Below are 24,720 nucleotides of genomic sequence, written 5' to 3'. Positions count from 1 at the left end.
TACAGACGGATCAGCACAGCCTGCAATTGGGGGTAAACTAGCTTATAGTGCAGAGTGCGCGATTGTTAAAGGTCGCTGATGCGATGTTAAATTCCGACCTATGGTCACAAAAACTCAATCTCTAGGAGACTACAGCTCAGCAAGCTGAACCACAGGCTTTCAAGATGGCGCTTGAAAATACCGATCGCGATTTCTCCACACTCGTACTGTGCGATTCGTATTACTGCGTCCAGTCTTACAATGAATATCTGCAGAACTGGGTTCAAAATGGTTTTAAAGACGCAAAAGGTGGCACAATCAAGCATAAAATGCTTTGGGACCAAGTAGTTCTTTTGCAGAAAGAACTACAAAAGACTCACGTGATCCAAACACTGAGTCATCAGCGTGATGGCGTTTACATTGAAGGGAATTCATTGGCTGATGAAGCCGCAAAGGCAGCTGTGCAAACTGCTACCGTAGCTGCAATTACTCGTTCAAAACGAAAATAGACAGCAAAATAATGCAAGCAGTCACTGCTTCAATAAAAGACAGTGGTAAAACACTACCAAAAAGGTATCCACTCAAGTACTCATATATAACTGATGCGAATAATATTCTGTATGCTCGAATCCCTGGAGTGGGGGATAGAGCAATCCCAAACATGGAACACAGGTTAGGACTAATCTTAGCAGCACATGAAGGGCTTGCCTCTGCACACGCAGGTGTTTCCGCCACAGTTTCATTATTAAAACAGCGCTACTGGTGGCCACGCATGAGGAAACAAACCAGAAACTATGTTTTGGAATGTGAAATCTGCCAGAAAATGAAAGTTTTAACAGTGAAACGCCCGGCGCAGACACCCCTTCTGATTTCAGATAAACCACTAGCTTGTGTTTTCCCTGGACCACTGTGGTCCCTTACAAAGGGATGGCAACTGTAAATATATCATGGTCGCAGTGGATTCGTGCTCAAGATTCATTTGGATTTGGCCTCAGCGCTCGGCTGACGCCCAAACTGTTATAAAAGATTTGCGAGTCTTTATCGGCACATACGCAATCGGCACGCTACATTCTGACCTGGGTCCTGCTTTTAGCTCTAGGGCTTACAAGGAGGCCATGGCCAGCTTGGGTGTTGCATTGCGATTTTCGAGTCCATTCCATCCTGAGGGAAATTCGATTGTGGGGAGAAAAAACTGTGACATAAAGCAATCTATAACATCTAGGGTATTAGGTCCGGATGATGGGTGGGTCAAACATCTAATAAATGTCCAACGTAGTCTTAATAACCTACCAAGAAATTCTCCGGGTGGAATCACTCCATATGAAATTCTTTTTGGTACTAGAATGTTGGTTGAATATCTCGATCGTCACACTTCAGTGGTGGAACAAAAACCATTTGATATCAAAGATCATTTGGCTGTTTCACAATACTTAAATGAAACAAGAAGAAGTCTAAGCAACACCAGTGAAAAGCCAACGACCACTGAAGAAAAAACACCGGTGCCAGCAAGACCTGTCTGGATTCCAAAGATTGGGGATCTGGTCAGGGATTAAATAGCATAGAAGAAGGAATTTGGGCCTTCTTACAGAAAACCTGTACCTGTACTAGAAATCCACGGATCAAGAATAGTGCTACTGCCGTCCCTTGCTGGAAGAAAGGATAACCGGTCTGTATCAATTGACCTGGTAAAACCACAGGATGTGGCCGATAATAAGTAGTAGGCCCAGAGGGCTCCCAAGATGTAGCAGACGACCAAATCTTGCTACCATCCAAGAGGTTCAAACTAAAAAACTCATCACCGTTGAAGATTCTAAAGTAAGAAAAGGACTATGCAACAAAGGCATGGAACTTGTGCCTCTTGAAACCCAAATAACAGTTCGTCAAGAAACTCCTGTGTACAATGAAGTAGCATCTGACTATGCAAACATGTCAAGGGAACAAGCAACTCCAGCGATTTCAAAGAATCCGGATGCAATACCAACTATTGACAGAACTGCCTCTGGCTATTTTATCAACTTTGATAACTTTTCTGAGGATCCCAGTGAACCTGAAACTACGGCAGCAAATAAAACTTTCAAGGAAATATTAACGGAACTTGGTCAAGATCATGCAGAAACATATCTGGTTTTTCACCATGGTTGAATTTTGGATTGGATTAGGTGTATTGTATCTCCTGCTATGGTTCATTCTTGTTTTAAGTTTGGGAAAGCTGATAGATGGAAAACACATTAAAATGGACACAGCAAGTAAGAACATCAACTTGCTTCTGAAACCACACAAATCATCTCATCGCGAACGAGACCTGCCATCCGTGAATATCACAGCGGTTCCTCTACCTGGTGGAATAGCTTGGGATACAACTGATTATGAATATGCGTGAACATCCCTGGATGAGGCCCTCCAAATGTGGATCAAAAAGAATTGATTCCAAAGTTTTCAAAAGAGTTGTTTAAATTTCTTTTTGCGTAGTTCATGAGAATTTTCATAATGATATTGGCATCATATCAAATGAAGTTTATAGTAGCATCAACATGTTAGCAGTAACGTATCAACTCTCAACTCCGATGCATTTCGGGCTGAAAGCCCTTTGTCAAGGAGCGCTGAAAGGAAGAATTGAGCCTCAATGAGAATTACGAAAAAATGAGGTGGAATAGAAAATAAACATGCACATTAAGGGGCAGCATGATGAGTGACTAATGGGAGTGGTAAAGGAAGCAGGTCCGTGAGGAGGAAAGAGAGGAAAGTTAATAAAAGAGCAGGGGTCGGACGTTAGTGCGGTAGTGTAAAGATGTGAAAAAAGTGGTGATACCAAGTGCCTAAGGGAGTGTGAGGCGAAGTCATATCAAGCGCGTGAGCGGTAGTATATCTAACAGTGGCATTTCTTGCGGTGAAAATACGGTGAAAGTGTAGATTAAAAAGTGGATCGAGTAGTCCCTAAAAAACTAACCAGAGAGAGTAAACTTACTTCGAGTAGATTAACCGGGAAGACGCTGGTGCAAGCTGTCGGTGGTCGTGTTCCGGGTTAGGGAAACGATAGCGTTCAAGGAAGTTAAACGTGTGGAAGTAAACAGAGGACTAGCGTAATGTGTCGGGAGAGTAAACATAAACAAAGGGTGGATGTGAGAGAAGAGGCTATATTGGAATTGTAAAGAAACCGTGATAATCCAAGTAGGGTATGTGAAGTATGAAGGAGAAAAAATAAAGAAAAAAGGATAAAGATTAAAGAGCAATGCAGAATATCAATGGCACAAATTAAGCATGTTTTATAAGTAACAGCTATATTTGACTCGATCATTGAGTCCAGACGGTTTGAGGGTTTGAAGACGGTACATCCATTCAAGTTCTCTTTTGAGAAGGAGTTTATGATTGTCCACTCCTTCAGTCTTTTTGATCATTTCCAATACGATAAATTGGAGTTGCGCAATGGTGTGGTGGTACTCATCAAAGTGCATGGCAACGTTAGATTTCTCTTGTTTTGTGCGAATGTTAGATTTATGTTCATTGATGTGCACCTTGATTTTTCTCTCTGTTTTGCTGACATATAGTTTGCCGCAGGGACATTTAAGTGCATATATAAGGTTCATAGAGTCACAGGTGGCATTGACGTGAAGTTTGATAGGATAGCCTTTCATCGGGTGTCTGATGATATTCCCCTTAATAATACAGTTACAACTGTTACAATTCATACACGGTAGGGTTCCTTTGTAGTCTTTCATAATGGTTTGTTTCCTAGTGATAACGATACGTTACATTTCACTAGTTTCCACCAGGGATCTCTCAAGAAACATCTCCCATTTTCCCAAATGTTACGTCTTAAACGCATCGTCTCGGACGAAAACACCTTTAAAACCAGGATCAAGGAAATGTATAATCGTTTCATCAATAGAGGGTGTCCTGAAAACATCTTAAAAGAAGCTCATAATCGAGTCTCCACCATCAGCAGAAAGGAAAGCCTTACCAAAAAACCCATACAAACTGATCAAGGTACAGTATTGGTCCCCAAATTCTCCACAACAAGCGCGACATTCAACAAGCAACATTCAACAAGCGCGACATTCAAGAAAATCATTATCAAACATTGGCCCATTTTACAAATGGAACCCGACTTTAGGGACGCTTTTGAAACCCCGCCACTGTTTGCATACACCCGCAGCAGTAATTTGAAGGAAATACTCACTAGGAAACAAACCATTATGAAAGAATAATCCTGCAATTGACGCCTGAGGCTTGAGCCGGGCAGTCACTCTTACTCCTTTCTCTAGGCCTGTTTTAAATATATTATTTTTTGTGTGCACTGCCCTCTGTGTCCTTTCCCCCCTGCACTAAGCGCGCAGATTTATCGCGACGCTGTTGTCTTTACCGATTTTCGGGTGAAGACTTAATTTAATTTTAAAATTTAATTTCTGACTGGTCTGTACTCACCCCATCTAGCGCTACCTCCCCCAGAGGGTCCGGCCGATTTTGGGGCTGTTCGACCTGGGGCTCGCGCTGAGTTAGTGCGGCCGCCATCTTGGGTAGGGCTTCCTCCCTTGGGGCGAGAGGAAACAGTATAAAAATAAACGGCTATGAATCGCACCTATGAGGGGGGTTGCCTCGAAGCACCCAGAATGGAGCTCTATTATTACGTCGCTCACCTACAGCACTCAGCACGATGGTTTGCTGAGGAGGGAAAAGGCTACTCCAGGACAGAGTGCGGGTTATTGACTTACCATCCCTCCTCTTGTAGGGCGCGGGCTCCTATGTTGCGATGCCATATGTGATCAGACAGACTGCGTGCATCTGGCAAACATTTGCGGAGCGAATCTTGAAACAGGCCCCGTTCCATCTGGAGTTGTCGGTGTGGGACATTGTGCCGGTTAGGAGGGTGATGTCAAATGTGTCATGGCAGGAGGGGGGTTGTGACGTACTTGCTGATCCGTACCCGGGCGAGAGCTTTATTACATTCAAACACGCCTCTAACAATTTTGAATTGGGGCAGGGAAAATATATACAAAACTCTGCCTTAGCTAATATATTTACAGAAATGTGGCCCATGCATCCAGTGATCCCACACTTACGCAGACACTAGACATTCTACTCACATGGGGGCTGGAAGATGCATCATATCACTACTGAATAGGGCCCTGAGGGAGGGTGTCAGTGCTCCCCCTCCCGAGGCATTTACCACTTAGAACGCGGACCTGGAGGTGCCACTGGAGGATAAGGACTGGAGGGCAGTGGGTGCACTCGCGTCACAGCCTCTTGTAACAACCGATTCTGGTTAATTCGCTACAACTTCATGCACTGCGCATATATGACCCTGGATAGATTAATTTGCATGGCCCCCAAAAGGTCCAACTCGTTCCCTAGGTGCAACATGAAGGGGCTATAATTTCCTGCACTCTGCTTGGGATTACCCTGATGTCAGTAGCTTCTGGACAGAGGTGGTGGAGTGCATCAGAGGCAGTGTGAATAGGCGAGTGCAATTGACACTCTCTTATTGCCTGTTGGGGTTAATACGGAAACCTAAAAAGAAAAGCAAGAAAGTATATTTACTCCAGCAATTAATTTTAGTGCTAGCAAGGCTCAGAATTGCTATAGTGTGGATGGGGGCGCAGGCGCCTGAGGTTTCGATATGGCTACAGGATGTGCGCGAATGGACAATAGCTGAGGATGTGCACATGAAGAGGTTTCACAACGATGAGAAATTAGAGGACGATTTAAGGCTTTGGAGGGAACTCGGTCATGATTATTCTGGCTAACGGCTCAGTCAGGTTCACAGAGCGCATCAGTAGTGGGCAGCAAGGCAGGAACCAAAGAGGAGGGGGATTAAATGTTTGTTATACTTGGCCAATGCTTGTGGAAGGGGGATCAGCGGTTGGACCTATTTCTAGAACTGCACCACCATGGCTTATGACTACATGATTCTTTTTGCTGGTATTGGTTGCACACCTATATTATGTTATTGTGTAAAACTTTAAATAAAGTTTCAAAAAAAATGCTTATGGAACAGGGTGTCTGGGTAAACTGGAGCATCAATTACCTAAACAAATCAGGTTTTCGAGAGTTTCTGCGTCATCAGATGTACATTGCTCAAAAACATGCTTTCAGGATAAAGGGTTCTCTATCAAAATAGGTTTTTCTTTTCTGTGACCTGTATTGTATTATATCCTATCAACAGGTTGAGACAAAGTAAGAAATCTAAACTTTCATAGAGATTGAGTGGGAAAGATGCATCAGACAAGTAATTGACAATGTATTTATTTGCTCCAAAATGATTATAAGCCTTTCTTTTTGTGTGTATGTTTGTGTTTTGGGCTCCAGAAACCATTGAGAGTAATAGTGATATTCATATGTGTTAACATGCTGTTTGTAAACCTTTGACTGATTGATAAGTTGACCTTTAGATCATTTTTCACTCTGAATAGAATTTCCACTATCCCACTTAGATGATCATAGTAACGTAGGCCCCTGCAGTGCAGGGGGCCCCCAAACCACTCATGAAGCCCATTTACGCCTAGACACAATTAATATCTGTGAGATATTGGAGACTAAGGGGGCCCTCTTCACATTGTACATCTCTTCATATTTGCATTAAGCCACTGTTCACAGTGTATTTAATAACTTTTAAAGAGTCTGTGAGACATTTGGTTTATGATTTGTTAGGTTACCGAACCATCCAAGATTGAACAATATTTTCCTGTTTACCTTGGAGTCAGTCCACTAAAACAGTGATCAAAATATGTTCTGCTGTTCATTTATAGAATGATAGCCAGAAGTAAGATGATTCTCTTTAGATGGGCTACTTATGACCAGGTGATATTCTGGTTTACAAACACCTTAAGGTCATTGCTTGCCAGGTGCACAAGAAAGGATAGGGCCATGCAACAAAGTCATTGTGAAATAGTGTTTCACTCTGGAATGCATGTCAGAAAATTACTTGCAGAGCTTTATATTCTCTCTTTTGTCAGACTGAGACTTGCAGAATAAGGTTCATGGTAATGTGAGTGTGCCACGCTTTTGCTTAAAGAATTGGCAAATACCCTGAAACTAATGGAGGAATTCACCTAAACTTATGAATAGTCTTGAGAAGAAAAAAAAATAAGGGCCAGATGTACAAAAAGTAGGAATTGCGATTTCTAAATAAAGATTCTTACAAAATCTCAATTAGGAAATCATTCTTTATGTATGAAAACTTAAAACTTCTAGTTAGCGATTTCTAGTGGGTCACAAATCAACCTACCTCATGAATATTAATGAGGTAATTCGCAATTTGTGACCCAGTAGGAATTACAGCCTTCACAGGGATCTTGGACTGCTGAGGTCACAAGACCTTTTAAACACAAAGGGCGATAGCTGCAGCTGCAAGGAGGGCAGTTTCGGTCCCAAACTGGGGACGAAACCCGGTCTGGGAAAAATTGAGTATATGTTAAGATTCCAGGAAATCCACCAAGGTGGTATTTAAGTGTTTCTCCAGAATCTTACTCCCCTGGGGGAGGAGGGAAGTAGGGCAGTAATTGGAAAGATCATCCTGATTTAAGGTTTTTTTTTTTTAGCAGGGCTTTAACCATGGCACATTTCCAGGCCACAGGAGATGGAAGAGTTCACCAGTTCAAGGACAGCAGGGCAGATCATTTCAGTGGCTAATAAGAGGATCTGAGGAGTGGCAGGATCAATGGGAGAACCAGATTCGAGTTTGGTTATGATACAGCCGAGCAGCATCAATAGGGGGAAATCTAACAAGAGAGGTTTGAGTTACGAGTAGTGATTCTGATGTGGAATCCTTGGAATGGGGGTTCAGTGAGATAGGGAAAGACCGATAGATGTTTTGAATTTTCTGAGCAAAGAAATCTGCCAGATTGTTCCAGCGAGTAAAGGCGCCATCCGGGGAGGGTTGTTTCATAGGTAATTTGGTTAGGGTCTTTGCAATATGAAAGATTTCCTTGGGGAAGTTTGCAGAACGAATGATCTTGTCTGCATAAAAAGCTGCTTGGGCTGCCCTAAGTTCAAGCTTGTAGCGTCTAATGGCCTGCCTATATTCGGCTTTAAGGAGAACAGAGTAATCTTTTCTCCATTTCCTTTCAAACCTTCTGTAGGATTGTTTAATATCTCTTAGCTTAGGGGAGAACCATGGGGTGGTGTTCTGCCTTCTAAATATATGTTTAGATTTTTGGGGAGTACTGCATCCAGTGAGCCCTGAATCCAAAGGTTAAAATTATCGGAGGCCTGGTCCGGATTAAGATCATTAGCAGGTGTGGTGGCTTCCAAGGCTTGCTTCCATTTGTCTGTAGGAAGTTTTGTCCAGTTCCGTTCCCGGACGGAGGTTATATTAGGAGGGTCTGGGCATCTCCCCCCAAAAAAGAGATCAGAAAGTAATCGGACCACGGTAGAGGGACGGGAGAGTTTACCCTCAGTTTTTTACAGTTACTAAAGACCGGATCGAACAAATGGCCTTTGGAGTGATTGGGTGTCAATACTTTCTCCCTCAGCTGAAGAGCCATAAGATTCTCAATCAGCTCGTTGGTCAGCTTATCCGATGGATCATCTAGGTGGAGATTAAGGTCACCAAGTACTGTGAACTTGGAGGGGGTAAAAGCCAGACTAGCAACTGCAGTGGGAAGTGCCTCAAGAAATTATCTGGGAGTGCCAGGAGGGCGGTAGACAAGGCCTGAAAAGGTACTAGTCGGGGACACATCAATGGCAAAGTTGAGACTTTCGCAGTCCGGTAAAGGTTCTGCTACAATACGGCAGTTAAATTCATTATTAGCTACAATGGCTATTCCTCCACCTATGCCACTCTTGCGGTCCACCCTGTATATCGAGTAGCTGGGAGGGAGGATTTGAGCAAGAATAGGGTCAGATTCATTATGCAGCCACGTTTCCGTCAAGAAGAGAACATCGGGTTTGAGATCCAACAATAGAATTGACAATTCAATGGCGTGTTTTGAGAAGGATCTACAATTTAATAAAAAAATCTTTAGAGCAGGAGAATTACTCATAGGGTCTGCCCGTTTGAGGGAGTGCTGGAGAGAGAAGCCACAAACTTTGCAATGGGAATTGCCACTAAAAACATTAACCCGTTGCCGACACGAATCGTTGAATACACCTTTAAGAGAGTGGGGATGCATAGCGCTATAGGATATAGTATTTCCATGACAACGGCCAGAGGTAGTGGCCACTGGTCCTGGACGGGCGCAGACGGGCTTGCCTTTGGCGCACCTTCGACGCACGTCCGCTGCACGGGAAGAAGAGCATGAAATTAAAAGTAGTTGCGAGACTCCTCCCCCTCCTGTCTCCAACCCGAAAGAGGGAAGAGAGAGGTTGCTGGTACACCTTCCACTACAATGGAAAACCCGAGGTGGACCGGGGAGTAGAGCGGGGAACGAGGGTGCAGTGATGGGTAGGAATTCAGTTAAAAACGCACAATAAAACTTCGATCAGCAACAATTCAATTAAAGCAAAGTCAAAACGAAATCAGATTTGTGCTCCGCGCTTAAACAATCAGTTTGCTTAGCCCAGCTGCGCGCGTCCCTTGGAATTCTGAACATTCGCAGGTCGAAGCTACCGCACTTGTGGTGTCATTAATTGCGTTCCTGGAACTAAAAATCTGCACGGATCATTGTGCTCCCTTGACGTACTACAGATACTCGGATCCAGATTTGCTACTCAGTGCCATCATTTTTGCTGTCAGCCTCTCTCCCCTCACATTGGGTGCCCGGCTAGGTCCCATGTGAGTAATCCTTTTTCCTTCTCACTTCCTTGTGATTCATGCTTATCATGCGGCTGCACAACTATTTTTCAGATTTCCCTACATCTCTAGGTCCGGAAGAGACCCTTCATTGCAAAAAGGGTTGAAAAGTCGTCGACACAAATTAAAGCAAACCATAACCCAGCTCTTAATATTGTATAAAGACGCTGCTCTCATTTCTTATTGTTTAAAATGGTCGACTTCACAAAATTTTGGAAACCAAGTGTATATGTCACGAATATGTCACCAATGTTTTAGATTCCATGTTCACTGGGGACACTACACACTATTTTTTTTTTTTCTTACAACCAGAAATATAGGTGTATATGATTTATTCTCCTTTTGACATCGACTTAACCAATTTTATTGTGATTGCGCATACAAACACTATCAAAGATTGTTATATTATTCCATAGGAACCAATGTTTCTGTTCATACTTAGATTACCCTGGTTCCGTGTGAGTAGGGTCTCCCTTGTTTCTTATTCTCAAGTGTATATTTTAAAACACTACATATGCCTATGAAGTTGAGCACGTCGTGTCATTTTCATTGTGCCCACCTCTTTGTGATCACATTTTTTTATTTATTAAGAAGTTTTATATAGCGCTGGCCAGACCCGAGGGTATCTGAGCGCTTTACAAAATATATAAAGCAAAAATCACATAAAAAGGCATTGGTAAACATAAATATTCGGAAGACCCAGTGAGCTGTGCGTCATTGAGGTAGGGAAGTCCTGAGATAGCCTCGATGAGTGCACAATGTCTTGGGCTAAACCTCATTCTGGGAGGAGGGAACGAGGAGAGGGCGGGGAAGAGGTAGGTAGTGGTGGAACATTCTCAAGGGGCTGTAAAGTGCAGGAAGAAGTAGGTTGTGGTGGAACATTGTCAAGTGGCTGCAGAGTGCAGGAAGAGGTAGGTTGTTGTCAAGGGGCTGCAGAGTGCAGGCTTGTGCTTTTCGGCTGCAGTTCTCGGTTCGGGAAGGCATGGTTGAGGTAGACGTTTTTAGGAGTCTTTTGAATTTTATAAAGGAAGGAATAGTCCTGTTATCGACTGGGATAGAGTTCCAGATTTTGGGTGCATTTCCAGCAAAGGATCGTGCAGCGTTTTTTTGTTTGCGTGTTTTCATAGGGATGAGTAGCAGGGTGTTGGAGCTCCTGAGGCTTCTTGTCCGGCCGGCTTTCTTGAGTTTGGAGGTCAGGTATTTCGGTTACCCTGTGTGCAAGGCTTTGTGCTTGAGGCAGGCAGTTATAAAGCTGGTACACATTTCGGCTGAGAGTTGTTTTGAGCGGAGTTAGGTCGGTTAGAGCTGTACCGGCGAGGACTGTGTTCCCATATTAGAGTCTAGATAGCACCAGTGATTGAGTGGCTTGTTTGAGGTCCTTGGGCGGGATGAAGGGCTTAATTCTGTTGAGAAGCTTCAGATTGAGGAAGGCACTCTTCGTGGAGATCCTCATGCGTTTGGTCATGTTCAGTTTTGGGTGTAGGGTGATTCCTAGAGATTTTACCGAGTTAGCCAGGGTGAGATTACCGTTGAGGGCATTGATTGCTTTTAGCCACTCCGCGGTTTGAGGGTCTTCTTCTTTGTTGGAGATGAGGAGGATTTCGGTTTTGTCTTGATTGAGTTTAAGGTGGTTTGTTGATAGCCAGTGTTGAGCTTTTCTAAGATTGTTGTTGAGTCAGAATGTTGTTAATGGAGGAGATTTCGAAGTAGATCAGGGTGCCATCTGCTTATAGGTGAAGGGGCTGTAGGCTTTTTTGAGTAGGATGCTGAGGGGTTTCATGTATATGTTGAACAGTTAAGGGGAGAGCACTGAGCCTTGGGGGACACCTCTGCTGATGGGGTGTAGGTCGGACATAAATGTTTTGATTTTGTTAACCTTTGGGAGCGATTCTGTAATAAAGAGGAGAGCAAAACAGACAAGACGATGGACAGAATGTTGCACCATGGCAAAACATTCACCCCCAGTCACAGATCTGGGTTTAATCCATCGTTATTTTGCTCACCAAGCCACCCCAGTTCAGACATGGCCAAATGCAAATCAGTCTTGACCCTGTGCCTCATGGGAACAGTCCAGCTCGAACTGCAAAGCCATGTCTTCCCTGGACTGGAATCAAGCATCCTTGGACCGGTTTCTGGCTATCAGCCGTCTTCAGCCAGGATATGGGGGTGAATGTTTTGCCATTGTGCAACATTCTGTCCATCATCTTGTGTGTTTTGCTGTTCACCCTATGTGGGAAGGGTATGCCCAGACGTGGGTCCCTTGCTCACTAAGCCACTGGAGTCAAGCTATCCTGGCTGAAGACGGCTGATTTGCCAGCCAAGCTAGGCATGGACTGTGTTGCTTGTGGGTGAATGGTGGAATGAGGCCAGTAATTGAATAATAACCCATTTAAACATTTTCATATATATTTGGTGCATATTGCAAGATGTTCACTAATAAGTGACTGGCTAAAAAAAGAGGGTATTTGCCCCTAAGGACCCAACATAAGAATGTGATGGGGCCAGGATATTAAATGAGAACTAGTTGTAATGTTTATAAAAATAGAAGGTACTAAATTCCACTGTAGCCAGTCTGGAAAGGTGGTGGAGTTCACATCTCATTTTATCCCATGATGTCCCCTGGATGAAATTTGAGAGGTACACGTGGTTTATCGGCATAAAGAGGGAGCGAGTGTGTACCAACATGTCTTGTAGACTCTGCCCTCGTCTGTGGGAGAACATAGGTTTGGGGGGATTCCAAAGCACCACTATTTAAAATGCACCAGTGTTTGTTTATAATCTTGGTCAGTTGGTTGGAGGCTATGTTAAAAATAGTGATGCAAACTGGTCTTACTTCTTTTTCTTTCTGAGGAAGAATGTCCAGCAGGGCTTCCCTGTTGTTCCTTGCCCATTTCATTGCCCAAGAGACAATATAAGAAGGGCTCTTCCTGTCCTCTGCTTTCCTTGCTAGATGCTCAGCTTGTACTTGGTAGTCTTTCAGTTTGGAACAGTTCCTTCTCCTTCTTAGGAACTGTCCAAAAAGGAGAATTTCCCTGTGGTGGTGACCATCTAAGTGGTCATACATAAGTATAGTTTTTGGCAGTCGGTTTTTCATGTGTGGTAGTTCTGAGTTTTCCCTGGTCAGATATGATATTGAGGTCAAAGAGTACCAGCTCTTTCTTACTTTAGGTATGGGTGAGCTTCACAAAATCTTTTGGTACATTCAGCCAAATCAAGAAGTGTTTTGCAGTGGCTTAATTTCTCTCCCATATCATGAGGACATTGTCAATGTACCATTTCCACAGCTTTATATGTTTGTGATAGGGGTACTGTGGACAACACATTTTGTGTACCTCCAAATGGTGGACAAAGAGACCAGGAATACTTGGACCGATGGTGCTGCCCATGCTGGTCCTCTGTTTCTGTAGGTAAAGTGTTCCTTAAAATTCAAAAACTAAGTTAAAGCTCATTTCCAACACTTTTATTACATTTCTACGAGTGAGTTTAGTAATTCCAGTCTACCTCAAATAGAGCATCTTCAATTATGTTCAAATTCTCTGTGTGGGGTAGGTTTGTATAGAGACTCTCAATGTCCAGACCCATGAGTAGGTGGACATCTGGGTTGAACTGTGTCTCTCAGATGACTGAGTACGTTTTTGGTATATTTTAGATACATGTTTGTATTTTGTAATATGGACCTCAGGAAAGCAGCCATAAACCTGGATTGAACCTATCCCTGATACTATAGGTCGCCCTGGAGGGTTTTCCATATTTTTACGTCTCTTTGGCATTGTATAATAGGAGGTTTTGGGGATCTTGTTGGTCAGAAACTCCACCTCTTTTTTCAATATCCAGTCATGTACTAGGACCTTTTCTATCATATTCCCAATCCGGATTCTGAGAAAAGCATTTGGATCTGCAGATAGCAGTTTGTAAATTATTTTGTCACTGAGGAGCCTGAGACATTCCTTCTGATAAGCCCCTGTTGACTGAATGACAATGGCTCTTCCTTTGTCTGCTGGCTTGATCACTAAATGTTTGCCTCTGGCTAGTTCTCTTACAGCTGCCTTTTGCTCCTTGGTAGTGTTGTGAAAGACTCTCAAAATATTGGGGTTGATGTCCCCAATTTCCTTCAAGACCGACTTCTCAAAAGCGAGTATATCAACAGGTACTGCAGTGGTGGATGGAGTAAAAGTAGACCTTGACTTTCATTACATATTTGTTTGTGCCACTTGTTTGCACCGTACTTGACTGTTTTCTACTCATTCCCCACTTCGGAAGTAGCTGTATAATCTTACACTTTTATTGTTATTTTATGAAAAAGAAACCGCTTCTCACTTTTAATCATTTACTGCATCATTGGTGTTTTCAGTGAATTTTCACTCGGCCCATCAAACTAGGTATATAATTGAGCAAAATCAAAGTGAACTGCCCGACCAACACTACTTTCCATTCAAAGACAGTGGGTCACTTGGATTTGTTAAATTAGCAGTGTAAAACGTCTTCCAAGCATAGTGTCATTAAAATGTGCTCCATTTTTCCTTTTTTTCCCTCAATTGTCCTTGGGTCAGTGTTTTCTATAGTATAATATTGTCTACTAGGGGCATGGTTTCTTTGTAAAAAGAAAAAGTTAACCTATTGAAATGTATTTTTGGGTCCCACAAAAAGGCCCAAAATATTCTAATATTTATGAATTAAGCAATGATAAACGGGACAAAGAACTAGGATTGCAATAAAGTAACACTAAGACCCTCTGTGGCCTATCCACAAAGATAAGTCTACATGTGTAGATTTACTTCTAGTTACATATATTCTGCACACTTTTGAGTATCTTTACTACTTTGGACTATTCATTGAAATGGGTGGCACCAAATTTACAAGTGTATACCAAAAAGGGGCAGTAGTAAGGCTAGCATCACACAAGGCCAACCACTGATACTGCATCTCACTTTCATTGAAAATAAAGGAGGTAGGGACTTCTAATAAAACCCAATAGGAAATAATTTCAAATGAAACAAAATTATTTAAATTATTTCAAAATACAAAATAATGTAATGTTATGTTAGGGAGGGGTTTAGAGAGTGATATGCACCCATTCTAAAAGGGTAAGTCCAGTGCTATTCACAAAGTGTACTTCTACAGTTCCTACAGCTGAAGAGGAATGTACGCTAGCGGGGAGCTTGAGTAAGTCCAGCACCACGCATGGCCACACACTACTACTGCAACACCTTCCCATTGAAAATAATGAATACAGGGATTTAAAATCAAACAAACAGAAGGAGATGATTTACGGAGCCCAGAAACTTTTCAGACACTCAACCCCCAGTCACAGATCTGTGTTGAATCCATCATCAGTCTTTAGCTCACTTCGCCACCTCAGTTCAGACGCAGCTAAAGGCAAATCAATCTTGACCCTGTGCCTCATGGGAACATTCCAGCCCGAACTGCTAAGACAGGTCTTCCTTGAACCGGAAACCAGCATCCTGGGACTGGTTTCAGGGTAACACCCTTCATCAGCCAGGTTAACTTGAATCCAGTGGCAAAGTGAGCAAGGGAGCCACGTCTGGGTATCGCCTGCCAACTAGGGCGAACAAAACAAACACAAGGAGATGATCTACGGAACGCCTAAACTTTTCAGAAACCTTTGTAAAATGTGATAACCTACAGGTCTTCCCACTGTGCCAGAGTATAGAATACCCTGAAGTTACCCTCTAGAAAACGTGGTGGTTCGCGATTACTCTATTAACAGTAGCAAAGCTACGCACACTTACATTCTGAAGGTCTAATCAGAGCCCAGATGTACAAATGTTGACACAAAAACTGAATAAAGCCGTCACATGCAAACCGGTTATCTACAGTATAATTGACCAAATGAAGAAAATCTGGGACAGATTTTGAACCAAAGCTGACAAATTCACACACTAACAAGTTTAACTAGATCACGGCGATACCGAATGCCAAATGTTTGACCAACTTTAACTGTATCGACTGCTACCAGTCCTAACAACGCAAGCAAACACTATTAGCCAAATTATGACAAATATGAAAGAGAAAAGAAAACGTATTCACCATGGATAATGTGCAGGCTATATTAAGCAGAAAAAAATGCTGTGAGTCCACATTATCAATAAATACATGTGCTATATGTGTATTCATTTCATGTCAAAAGAATCATGGTAGGGGGATACCCAAGTCCTTAAATGAGTACACGTCCTATCTTTGCAGGGAGTGATTATAAGAATAAGTTGTCCAGTACTTATATATATTCACTTTTGTTATGTAGAAGTGTATATACATACTTAACTTATTTGGGTATGATAATAACGTATGATTACTTTTGAGAAAAAGAAAAGGGTATATATGGAGCCGAAGCCCAGTATATTTGACTTGTAGCTTGTACCATCATAATTCTACCGACACCTTTATAGCAATTTGTGTGAAAAGATATATTGCCTACAAGAGATTGACCAAATTAATAAACATACAGTAAGCAAAAAAAAGTATTTGTTTAGATTTTAATAAAACATTATTTTACAACAATTTTTAGGTTTGGAAAAGTTTATTAAAATAAGTTAAAATAAAACATTTTTTCAGATAATATTTTGGCATTAAATATAGTTATATTTTTATCTACATGATTCTATTTTATTTCATTTTAAGTACTAGTTGCCATTTTTATGTATGGGGGATGTTGCAATACCAGTGATTTACCATGTATGGTGCTGTAGTCCATTTCCTACTGTTTTGGGTCCTTTTTGGTTATAGTAATTTAAAAAATGCAATTTGAGATATACAAAAGCCCAATCTATTTTTTAGCATGCTCGCCCTATTTGTTAACCACTCCCCCTGTTCTCACCCACATCGACATTTACTTCCAAGTAGTAAACTTACATGTGTGTATATATACATATATATATATATATATATATATATATATATACACACACACACGTAAGTTTACTACTTGGAAGTAAATGTATATATATACACCTTCCCTAAAACAAAAAAAAGTTACAGTGATGTTATAGTTAGGTGAAAATATTAGTGACACCATAACGCTTTGCTAAAAAAAACACTGCAATTCAACAGATGTAGGTATCTCAAGTAACTATACCTCATGCCCTAAAGAGACCATAACTTGCACCCCTACCATGCACAGTGTTGTCATCAATTATGTTGTTTCAGATGCTGCAGTGATGTTAACGGTGATTTTATGGAACATGTCATGAGTGATGCAGTATGTGCATGACGAGGGCGCAAGTTGTTATTTGATTTTCTCATGTGGTGGCCAGCAAATCAGAATGCTCATTCTGTGAGAGCAAGGAGACCCAAAGTAAAAAATGTTCCCTGGTTCATTTAGAACTCTCCCTTTTTTGAAGTTGGGTTTGAGGGACTCTCGAAACCTTTCCAACCAGGTATCCAAATGTTTGTACCTTAATTTCTTAAAAACGACTCTGATTTAGACCAAGGAACACACTCTCTGGACCAAGATCTAGCTTATTTCTAAATTTGGTGAAATTCAGTGCAGCAGTTTTTGTGGTTTCTCATTCGAAAAAAGTCTATAGAAAAATAATGGGTATTTTGTGTTTTGGTAGCCCTCCTTTTTCTCTGCCCCCACGTGACAGATCACCCCAAAACGTTCCGTGAAGAAACCAGTCAGAGAAGAGCACTTTTGGAAACTTTTTTTTTTTGGAGCTTGATATAAATATAAATATATATATATATATATATATATATATATATATATATATATATATATATATATATATATATATATAGTAAAAAATGATATAAAAACAGTAAGCGGACTTCGTTTCCGCAAGTGATCAAGGATACTGTGAGGTCCGAAACGCGTCTGACAAGCTGAAAATAAAAAGACCTTCGTTCCGTATCCCTCTCTTCAAGCATTTGCCGACTGGGAAGTGTGGAGAGTCAGGAACAGGAATGTGTGTGTGTGTGTGATCAAGGGCCCCAAACGCGTCATGGCGGAGAGAGAATTGCACAAATATCTGGCAAAATTACTTGACTGGGTCCGGTTCGTTTTTTATCCTGACTACAGCGAGGGATACAACGAAGTTCCTGGAATATATATATATATGTGTATATGTATATGTTTTTAAAATACCACTGCACTCCTGGAACTTACAGTATTACATTTATTCAGGACACAATACAGCAAAGATATCACTGTGACATAGTGTGCACTGAATAAATGTAATACTGGAAGTTCCTGGAGTGCAGGAATATTTTGTTTTGAAATACAAAGATTTCGGAAGGCACTGTCCTCTTTCCCCGCCTTATATTATACATACACAAATCTCTGATGCATAAAGTATTCCCACAACTAAATATTTGCTTAAATACGTAATGATGATATTATGTTATGTTGTTTCCAGATATTTAGTTAAGTGAGCAGTGGTAATGTTTCTAGATTGCTTTAATCCAAATTAAACAATATTTGAACTTTATCTGTCCACCCTTTGATAGTGAGTAGCACATTTCATGAAGATTTGACAGCTGTTTCAGGTTGGCCATTGATAGCAAGCAAGAAATTGCATTAGGAAATACTTAGCTGTGCCAAGTTGAGATCTCTAAATGGCCAACCTGAAGGGACACTGCCAGTCTGAGTTCATGTGCACTAAGGCACAGACACTAAAGCTAATCTCTTAACTGGATCATGCCGTTATAATGCAGGGCTCATTTACGTGACTAGCAATTCCTGTGCTTTCTAGTAAGAGTGTGAGTTCACTGGAGTTCAGAACTTTGCAGTTTCCTTGAGCCACGTGGTGCATGAATGCTGTTTTAACTTGTGAGTGACCCTGCATTCTTGTGCGTTATTGTTGCCAACCTTTTGTTCACCTGTGTACTGCAGTCACAGGAGGGCTAGTAATTCTTAGGCAGTGAAGTGTTCATTGAGTTGTCTTTATACAGGTGTGCTTGTTTTTATTGTGAAGTGCAGTCATTTGAGCCGTTCATAAACTTGCTAATCATTTACTTTACTACAAGTTTGTGCACCAAACATGAGGTGAACCCCGGATTGACAAAACAAGCCCTCCATTGCGTGGGAAACAAAGCATGAGCACTCTGCCAAGGACATCATTTGCCTAGAGGCGCAACCACATAGAATCCTCTTCCTTTTCACCGTCCAGTGTTGACTACCTAGTTTTCCAGCGAAAGCACTATAAACCTACACCGTGTGAGCGGGCGGATCATAGTGATTTGGAAACGGAAATATGATTAAATCAAAGTAATGCAAATACTGGGGACTAGAAGCATTGCATTATTGTCCTCTTAATAGTCAGATTCCTTACTGACTGAACTCAGACAAGACGGAGGTCCTCATCCTGGGCTCCTCGCCCTCCGCCTGGGACGACTCCTGGTGGCCCCCCGCCCTGGGCACCGCACGCAAACCGACAGACCACGCACGCAACCTGGGCTTCATCCTGGACTCCTCCCTCTCCATGACCAGACAAGTCAACGCCGTCTCCTCTTCGTGCTTCAACATCCTGCACATGCTACGGAAGATCTTCTGGTGGATCCCCACCGAGACCAGGAAGACCGTCACCCAGGCCCTCGTCACCAGCCAACTGGACTACGGCAACGCCCTCTACGCCGGTACCACCGCCAAGCTCCAGAAGAGACTCCAGCGGATCCAGAACGCCTCAGCCAGACTCATCCTCGACATCCCACACAACAGCCACATCTCCGGACATCTGAGAGACCAGCACTGGCTCCCCGTCAACAAAAGAATCACCTTCCGTCTCCTCACCCACGCACACAAAGCCCTACATGATCAAGGCCCGAGCTACCTCAACAACCGAATCAACTTCTACGCTCCAAGACGCCACCTCCGATCAGCCAGCTACGCCCTCGCCGCCGTCCCCCGCATCCGAAGAGCGACAACAGGAGGAAGGTCCTTCTCCTACCTGGCCGCCAAGACCTGGAACTCCCTCCCGACCGACCTGCGCCTGACCCAAGACCACCTCTCCTTCAGGAAGAAGCTGAAGACCTGGCTGTTCGAGCAGTAACGGCCCCCCCCCCCCAAGCGCCTTGAGACCCTACGGGTAAGTAGTGCGCTCTATAAATGTCTTTGATTGATTGATTGATTGATTACATCAAGCATGTCGGTTTACCCTAGCTGGCATGTTTATCCTTCAAACTCTGGACAATGCCCATGCTGGCATGTTGAGGGAGCTAACAGGCAATTAAATTACATTCCCTACATCCCGTCTGTGGTATCAGATGAATGTGGAGGAGAATGCTCGAAATGGAGAGGATTTTTATGGACTAATTTCGGACTTTTGCTGGAGCAGTATGTATCAGTAACTATGTTACTCTCAATGGAGAGCTTTGCATTGTAGTCCTAGGTCTCTTTTCCTCCAGGTCACTTGTTTTCCTATCGTGGTTGAGTGGCCGCGAGTTATAAACTTTCAATAAAATATTTTTATTGAACAACAGAACAGTTCCAGTTAGATACACATCACATAACGGTACATCGTACATTTTTCTTTTCCCATTTCGTCAGGAGTATTTGTGTGTCCGTAAAATGAAGGCAGAGGTCTTACACAATCCTACACAGTACACATGGATTCATCTAAGCACCTTGACCCTCGCCCTTCTGCCCCCCCCCCCCTCCCACCCCCATTCTAGGATCTATAATTCTCCCAGGGACCCCATATCTTTTCCCGCTTCTTGGGGCAGCCTCTGTTCATACACCACCCTCTCTGCCAAGAGGCACCAGTCCAAATCCGTTTTCCAATCAGCCAATTTGCGATGTATCCGTGCACCCATCAGCCTTGCTATGTTAGGCTTAGCGACCCCAGCAGCTGGCATTAACCATGTTTTTGTGTGCGCAGACCATCTATCCTCCCCAGTAATACCCAACATAAGCAACGTGCCTCCTGTTGGATGTGATTCCCCTCCACCCCGACATTACTCCGGCTACTTTTATCCAGTATTGTTTTATTACTGGGCCCTCACATAGGATATGGAAGAACGTACCAGGCAATCCGCAGCCCCTAACACAGAGGTCCAAGTCCACCCGCCCTATCCTATGCCGAAGTGTGCGGGGGGGGGGTAATATGCTTTGTGGAGGATATGTTATTGAATCAGTCTGAACCTGGGCCGAATAGCAATTTCTCTGGGACTCTGTATCGCTTCCTGCCAGTCATAATCTATCCAACATACCCATGTTCATTTCTCAATTCTTCCGAAGTATTCCGAGGGGACCAGGGAGGTTATTCATTAACTTCTTGTATGTACGAGTTATAATCTTAACCAAGATTAGGTGCTAGGGATTGTGAACATCAGGAATTGGCTTGGAACTGGGCATTGGCACATTTGGAATGCCCCAATGCTCTGGTTTGCTTTGAACCCACTTCGTCCTTGGCAGAAATTACCCCAGTGCCATGATATTCTGGCCTCAACATCTCATGGCAAACTGAAATGGGATGGAAGGCTACTGGGACAAATGTTGCTTCTATGCATTTTACCTAATGTTATTCAGGTCCCTAGTTTTTAGGCTTGCACAACCAAAGGAAGTAAGAATTACTGCTGTGTGTTTCTGAGCCATTTCTAAGGTCCTGTCTTTATTTCCTTTTATTTTGCTTTAAATCAGCATGACTTTGTTCGCCGAGACCGTCCAGCGCGAGTCATCCTTGACCTCATTCAGAGAACCAAGGATGCGGTCCGTGAGCTGGACAACCTCCAGTCCAGAAAGATTAAGAAGATCTTCTTCCAGGAAGCCAGGAATGGACCGCTGATGGAATCTCTGGATGACGAAGAGGTAGGTGTGGGTTTAATCTTCACAATCAAATGTACTTTCAGTTCCCAAGTGACAACATGTAGCCCTTGTTCTCAGCTGCAGGAAAGTACCTCATACTTCACAAGTAGTGTAAGCTACTATTCTGGTCTTTGTACCCCACAAATACATGCTTGTTAATGCGCTTGAGGTCTGCCTTCCAACTCTAAATTTATACCTGTATTGACAACTGTGCTCAGAGTTTCCCAATACTGAATTAATTACCCATCAGTGGCTCCCACTTAATCGTACCGTTCATTTCCAGGTGGCTGTTAAAGTTCAAGGAATAGTGGCTAACTACTCTTTCTTGATAATGGGCCCCAGTTTTCAGATGCATTGAACAACGTTTTCACAGTACAGAGTCCAAACACAAACCTCTCTTCTACAATAAATCTATACTTTGATTCCACACAGAGCTTTACCGAATACCCCACCAGCAATCATTATAGTACATATATCTAACTGAATAGGAATTACTCGGGTAATTTTTTCCAACTAACCTTTGGCTTTAGCTTGAACGCGTATCTACACAGAGTTGTTATACAACATGTACACTATTTGTGGTTTATATACATATTGTAATACTGGTATCGACGCATTCTTTCTAATGTCTCTCAGCTCAGACCAGCATTATGTATTAATAACGCACAGTAATGCTGAATTCGTAGAAGCACTGCTTCTGCACTTTGGTGCTGACCTGGAAGAAACCCAGCTACTGCAGAACGATAAGCCCTCGCACAGCCTAGGCCATAGAGCTAAATCCTGCTGCTCGCCACCTGCGGCTATTTTAGTCTCAATCTCAGATATCTGCTAGTGTACCTCAAGTCTGAGCTGCACAGTCACCTGCTATTCCTGCAGTGAGACTATGCATGCCTGATGATGCAACTCATTCCACCCTGAGCGGCCTTCTTCCTCCCTGTTTAACATTCATTAAATCTTACTAATATATCCTTTGACTAACATGTAACACTGCTGCATTGCAACCGCTTTCCTTTACTGGTGGTGTAAAACTGACTTCTGTGCTATGCCTTGTTTTTATTTTTGGCTGTCTACTTTCCACAGGACAGTGAGCATGGAAGCAGCCTCAGTAGGAAGATGGATAGCCTCGACAGTAACCACTCCATTCCCAGCATGTCTGTGAGCACGGGCAGCCAGAGTAGCAGTGTGAATAGCATGCATGAATTAATGGATGATAGCATTTCTGACCTGGTCATGATGCATGATGATCATGGCACCTTTGACTCCACCTGCTCCATTGTGCACAAGAAGGTACGTTGAACATGTCCTAGGGTGCATGCATGGTCTTGGGCTGCATGCCGGCTTCGCTTTACTTAGTACACATATGACTAACATCCTACAACCAGTTCTCTAAACAAGTATTGGCTGTGTCACAGTTGGTGAGACATTACCCATACTCATCCTGTCCCAATCTTCCGATTACTTTTAAATCTTCTCATATTTGAAGGTAGCACGATGATTTACTGTGTTTGTGAACCTCAAAAAAAAATAATATATATATATATATATATATATATAACAGATTTATATCGCTGTGCGTGGAATATGTAAGTATCTAATAAGATGGCTTAGGGCACGCAGTCATTGCACACTGTTTGATTAACTTTTCAGCTTAGCATCTCAGTTATGAAAACACTGTGATTGTTTTTGGGCTTCCTTCCACACAACAGCTACTGACTGACTGTGTCCATGTGCCCTTGTGATATTTCCACTGTAGCACATGGAATAACTTCCATCCATGTACCAGCACCATTGCAAAGCTCTTGACTATTTTCCTATTTAGTACTACTGTTGCCATATTCAGTTGACTATATTCCTGGAATATTACCATTAGAGCACTCCAATATCATACTATTCTTGCAGTATGCTGTCTTTGTGGACCTGCTATTCAGTTTAAGTAACCCTCTGGTTGAATTTGTGTTTCAGCCACACACTGCAGCAATTACATAGGTTTTTTTGTCCCCCATGATAATGCTATTCCATCACTCTAATTGTGTAAAAGTGCTATTAGGTTACTTGGAAATTGCAGTTATTCCCATCCTACAGGCCTGATTTAGAGCGCAGTGGAATGGTTACTTCTCTTCCAGGGGATCCACATCAATAGTCATAAGCACATAATTATTCCCGCCCATGCGCGGGACCCCGGAAACACAATCAGATATGTGATAAAAAAAAATATATCTATATCTATATATATATATATATATATATATATATATATATATATATATATATATACACACACATACACACACATACACACACACACACACACACACACACACATTACCTACTGGCCGTCGCCAGTAGGTAATTATAGTTAGGATTTTTTTCGATGTTAAATCTCTAAATTCTATTTGGAATAACTTTGCCGCCGGTTGACGAATCTGCCTGAAAATTTCCTCAAAATGGTCTCGCGGCGCTCCGGTCCTTCCTTGAAAGTTTGGGGGGGATTCGTCAAGCGGGGGCCGAGATAAAAGGGGGGTCCCAAAACGTGTTTTCCCCATGTTAATTTCCATAGGGCGGTCGACCTCACTTTTAGCCCGAACGGCTGAATGGATTTCCACCAAACTTGGCAAAATTGTAGGGACTGGTAGCCCGATGTGCCTTTGCTATGTCTCAAGATATGTGCTCCAGTGGATTTTGAGTAATTTAGGTTAAAAAAAAAATATATATCTGTAAGCGCGTCCCGGTACGCGCACCGGGCGCGACACACGACTTGCGCGCGGAAAGCTGATTGGCTCACGGGTGTCTGTAAACATTCTAAACAGTCCGGAGCGGCCGCCATCTTGTGTCTCGGTAGGATCGAGACACAAGAGGTGGCAAAAACAAAGGGGGAAATGACCATAAGGGGGCAGAGTAGACCCCCCCCTGACCCCCTAGGTTTGATGTGGGGGCTATAAAAGGGCCCAGCGGGGAAAAAATAAAAGTATTTTTTCTTCTCGATTTTTACGGGGAGCGGACGGAGTGCTTACCGGGAAGCGCACCGGGAAGCGCACAAAAGTGAAAAAAAGTATGTAAGAGTTTAAAAAATGATAGCAAATTTTTATTATTGGAAGGTAGTTCTGAAAAGAACTTTATTTTTTATTTTTGTTGTTTTATATTTATTTCTATTTTTCTGAACATTTTTTTTTTTTTTGGTTTTTATGAACTATTTGACGAATAGTTAGGGAAGAAACAAAAAACTGGGAATTAACAGTGGCTCAACAGGAGCAAA

General features: G+C 42.5%; 1 protein-coding gene across 5 annotated transcripts in view; it reads left to right on the top strand.

The window, feature by feature from the left end:
• The window catches only part of TAOK3 (TAO kinase 3), a 1,449,622-nt gene that overhangs the window by 883,321 nt on the left and 541,581 nt on the right, over positions 1–24,720 (top strand). For 4 of the 5 annotated variants that reach the window (XM_086943286.1, XM_086943287.1, XM_086943288.1 and 1 more), the window contains 2 exons: positions 21,303–21,470; positions 22,548–22,754. In XM_086943286.1, the coding sequence (XP_086799412.1) occupies positions 21,303–21,470; positions 22,548–22,754 (375 nt within the window). The remainder of the gene's footprint in view (positions 1–21,302; positions 21,471–22,547; positions 22,755–24,720) is intronic. The other variant, XM_086943290.1, reaches the window with a different exon arrangement.

The sequence above is a fragment of the Lissotriton vulgaris genome, chromosome 11, assembly GCF_964263255.1.
Source record: "Lissotriton vulgaris chromosome 11, aLisVul1.2, whole genome shotgun sequence".
In the NCBI taxonomy this organism is placed as follows: domain Eukaryota; kingdom Metazoa; phylum Chordata; class Amphibia; order Caudata; family Salamandridae; genus Lissotriton; species Lissotriton vulgaris.
This window is presented reverse-complemented; position numbering and strand designations above follow the sequence as displayed.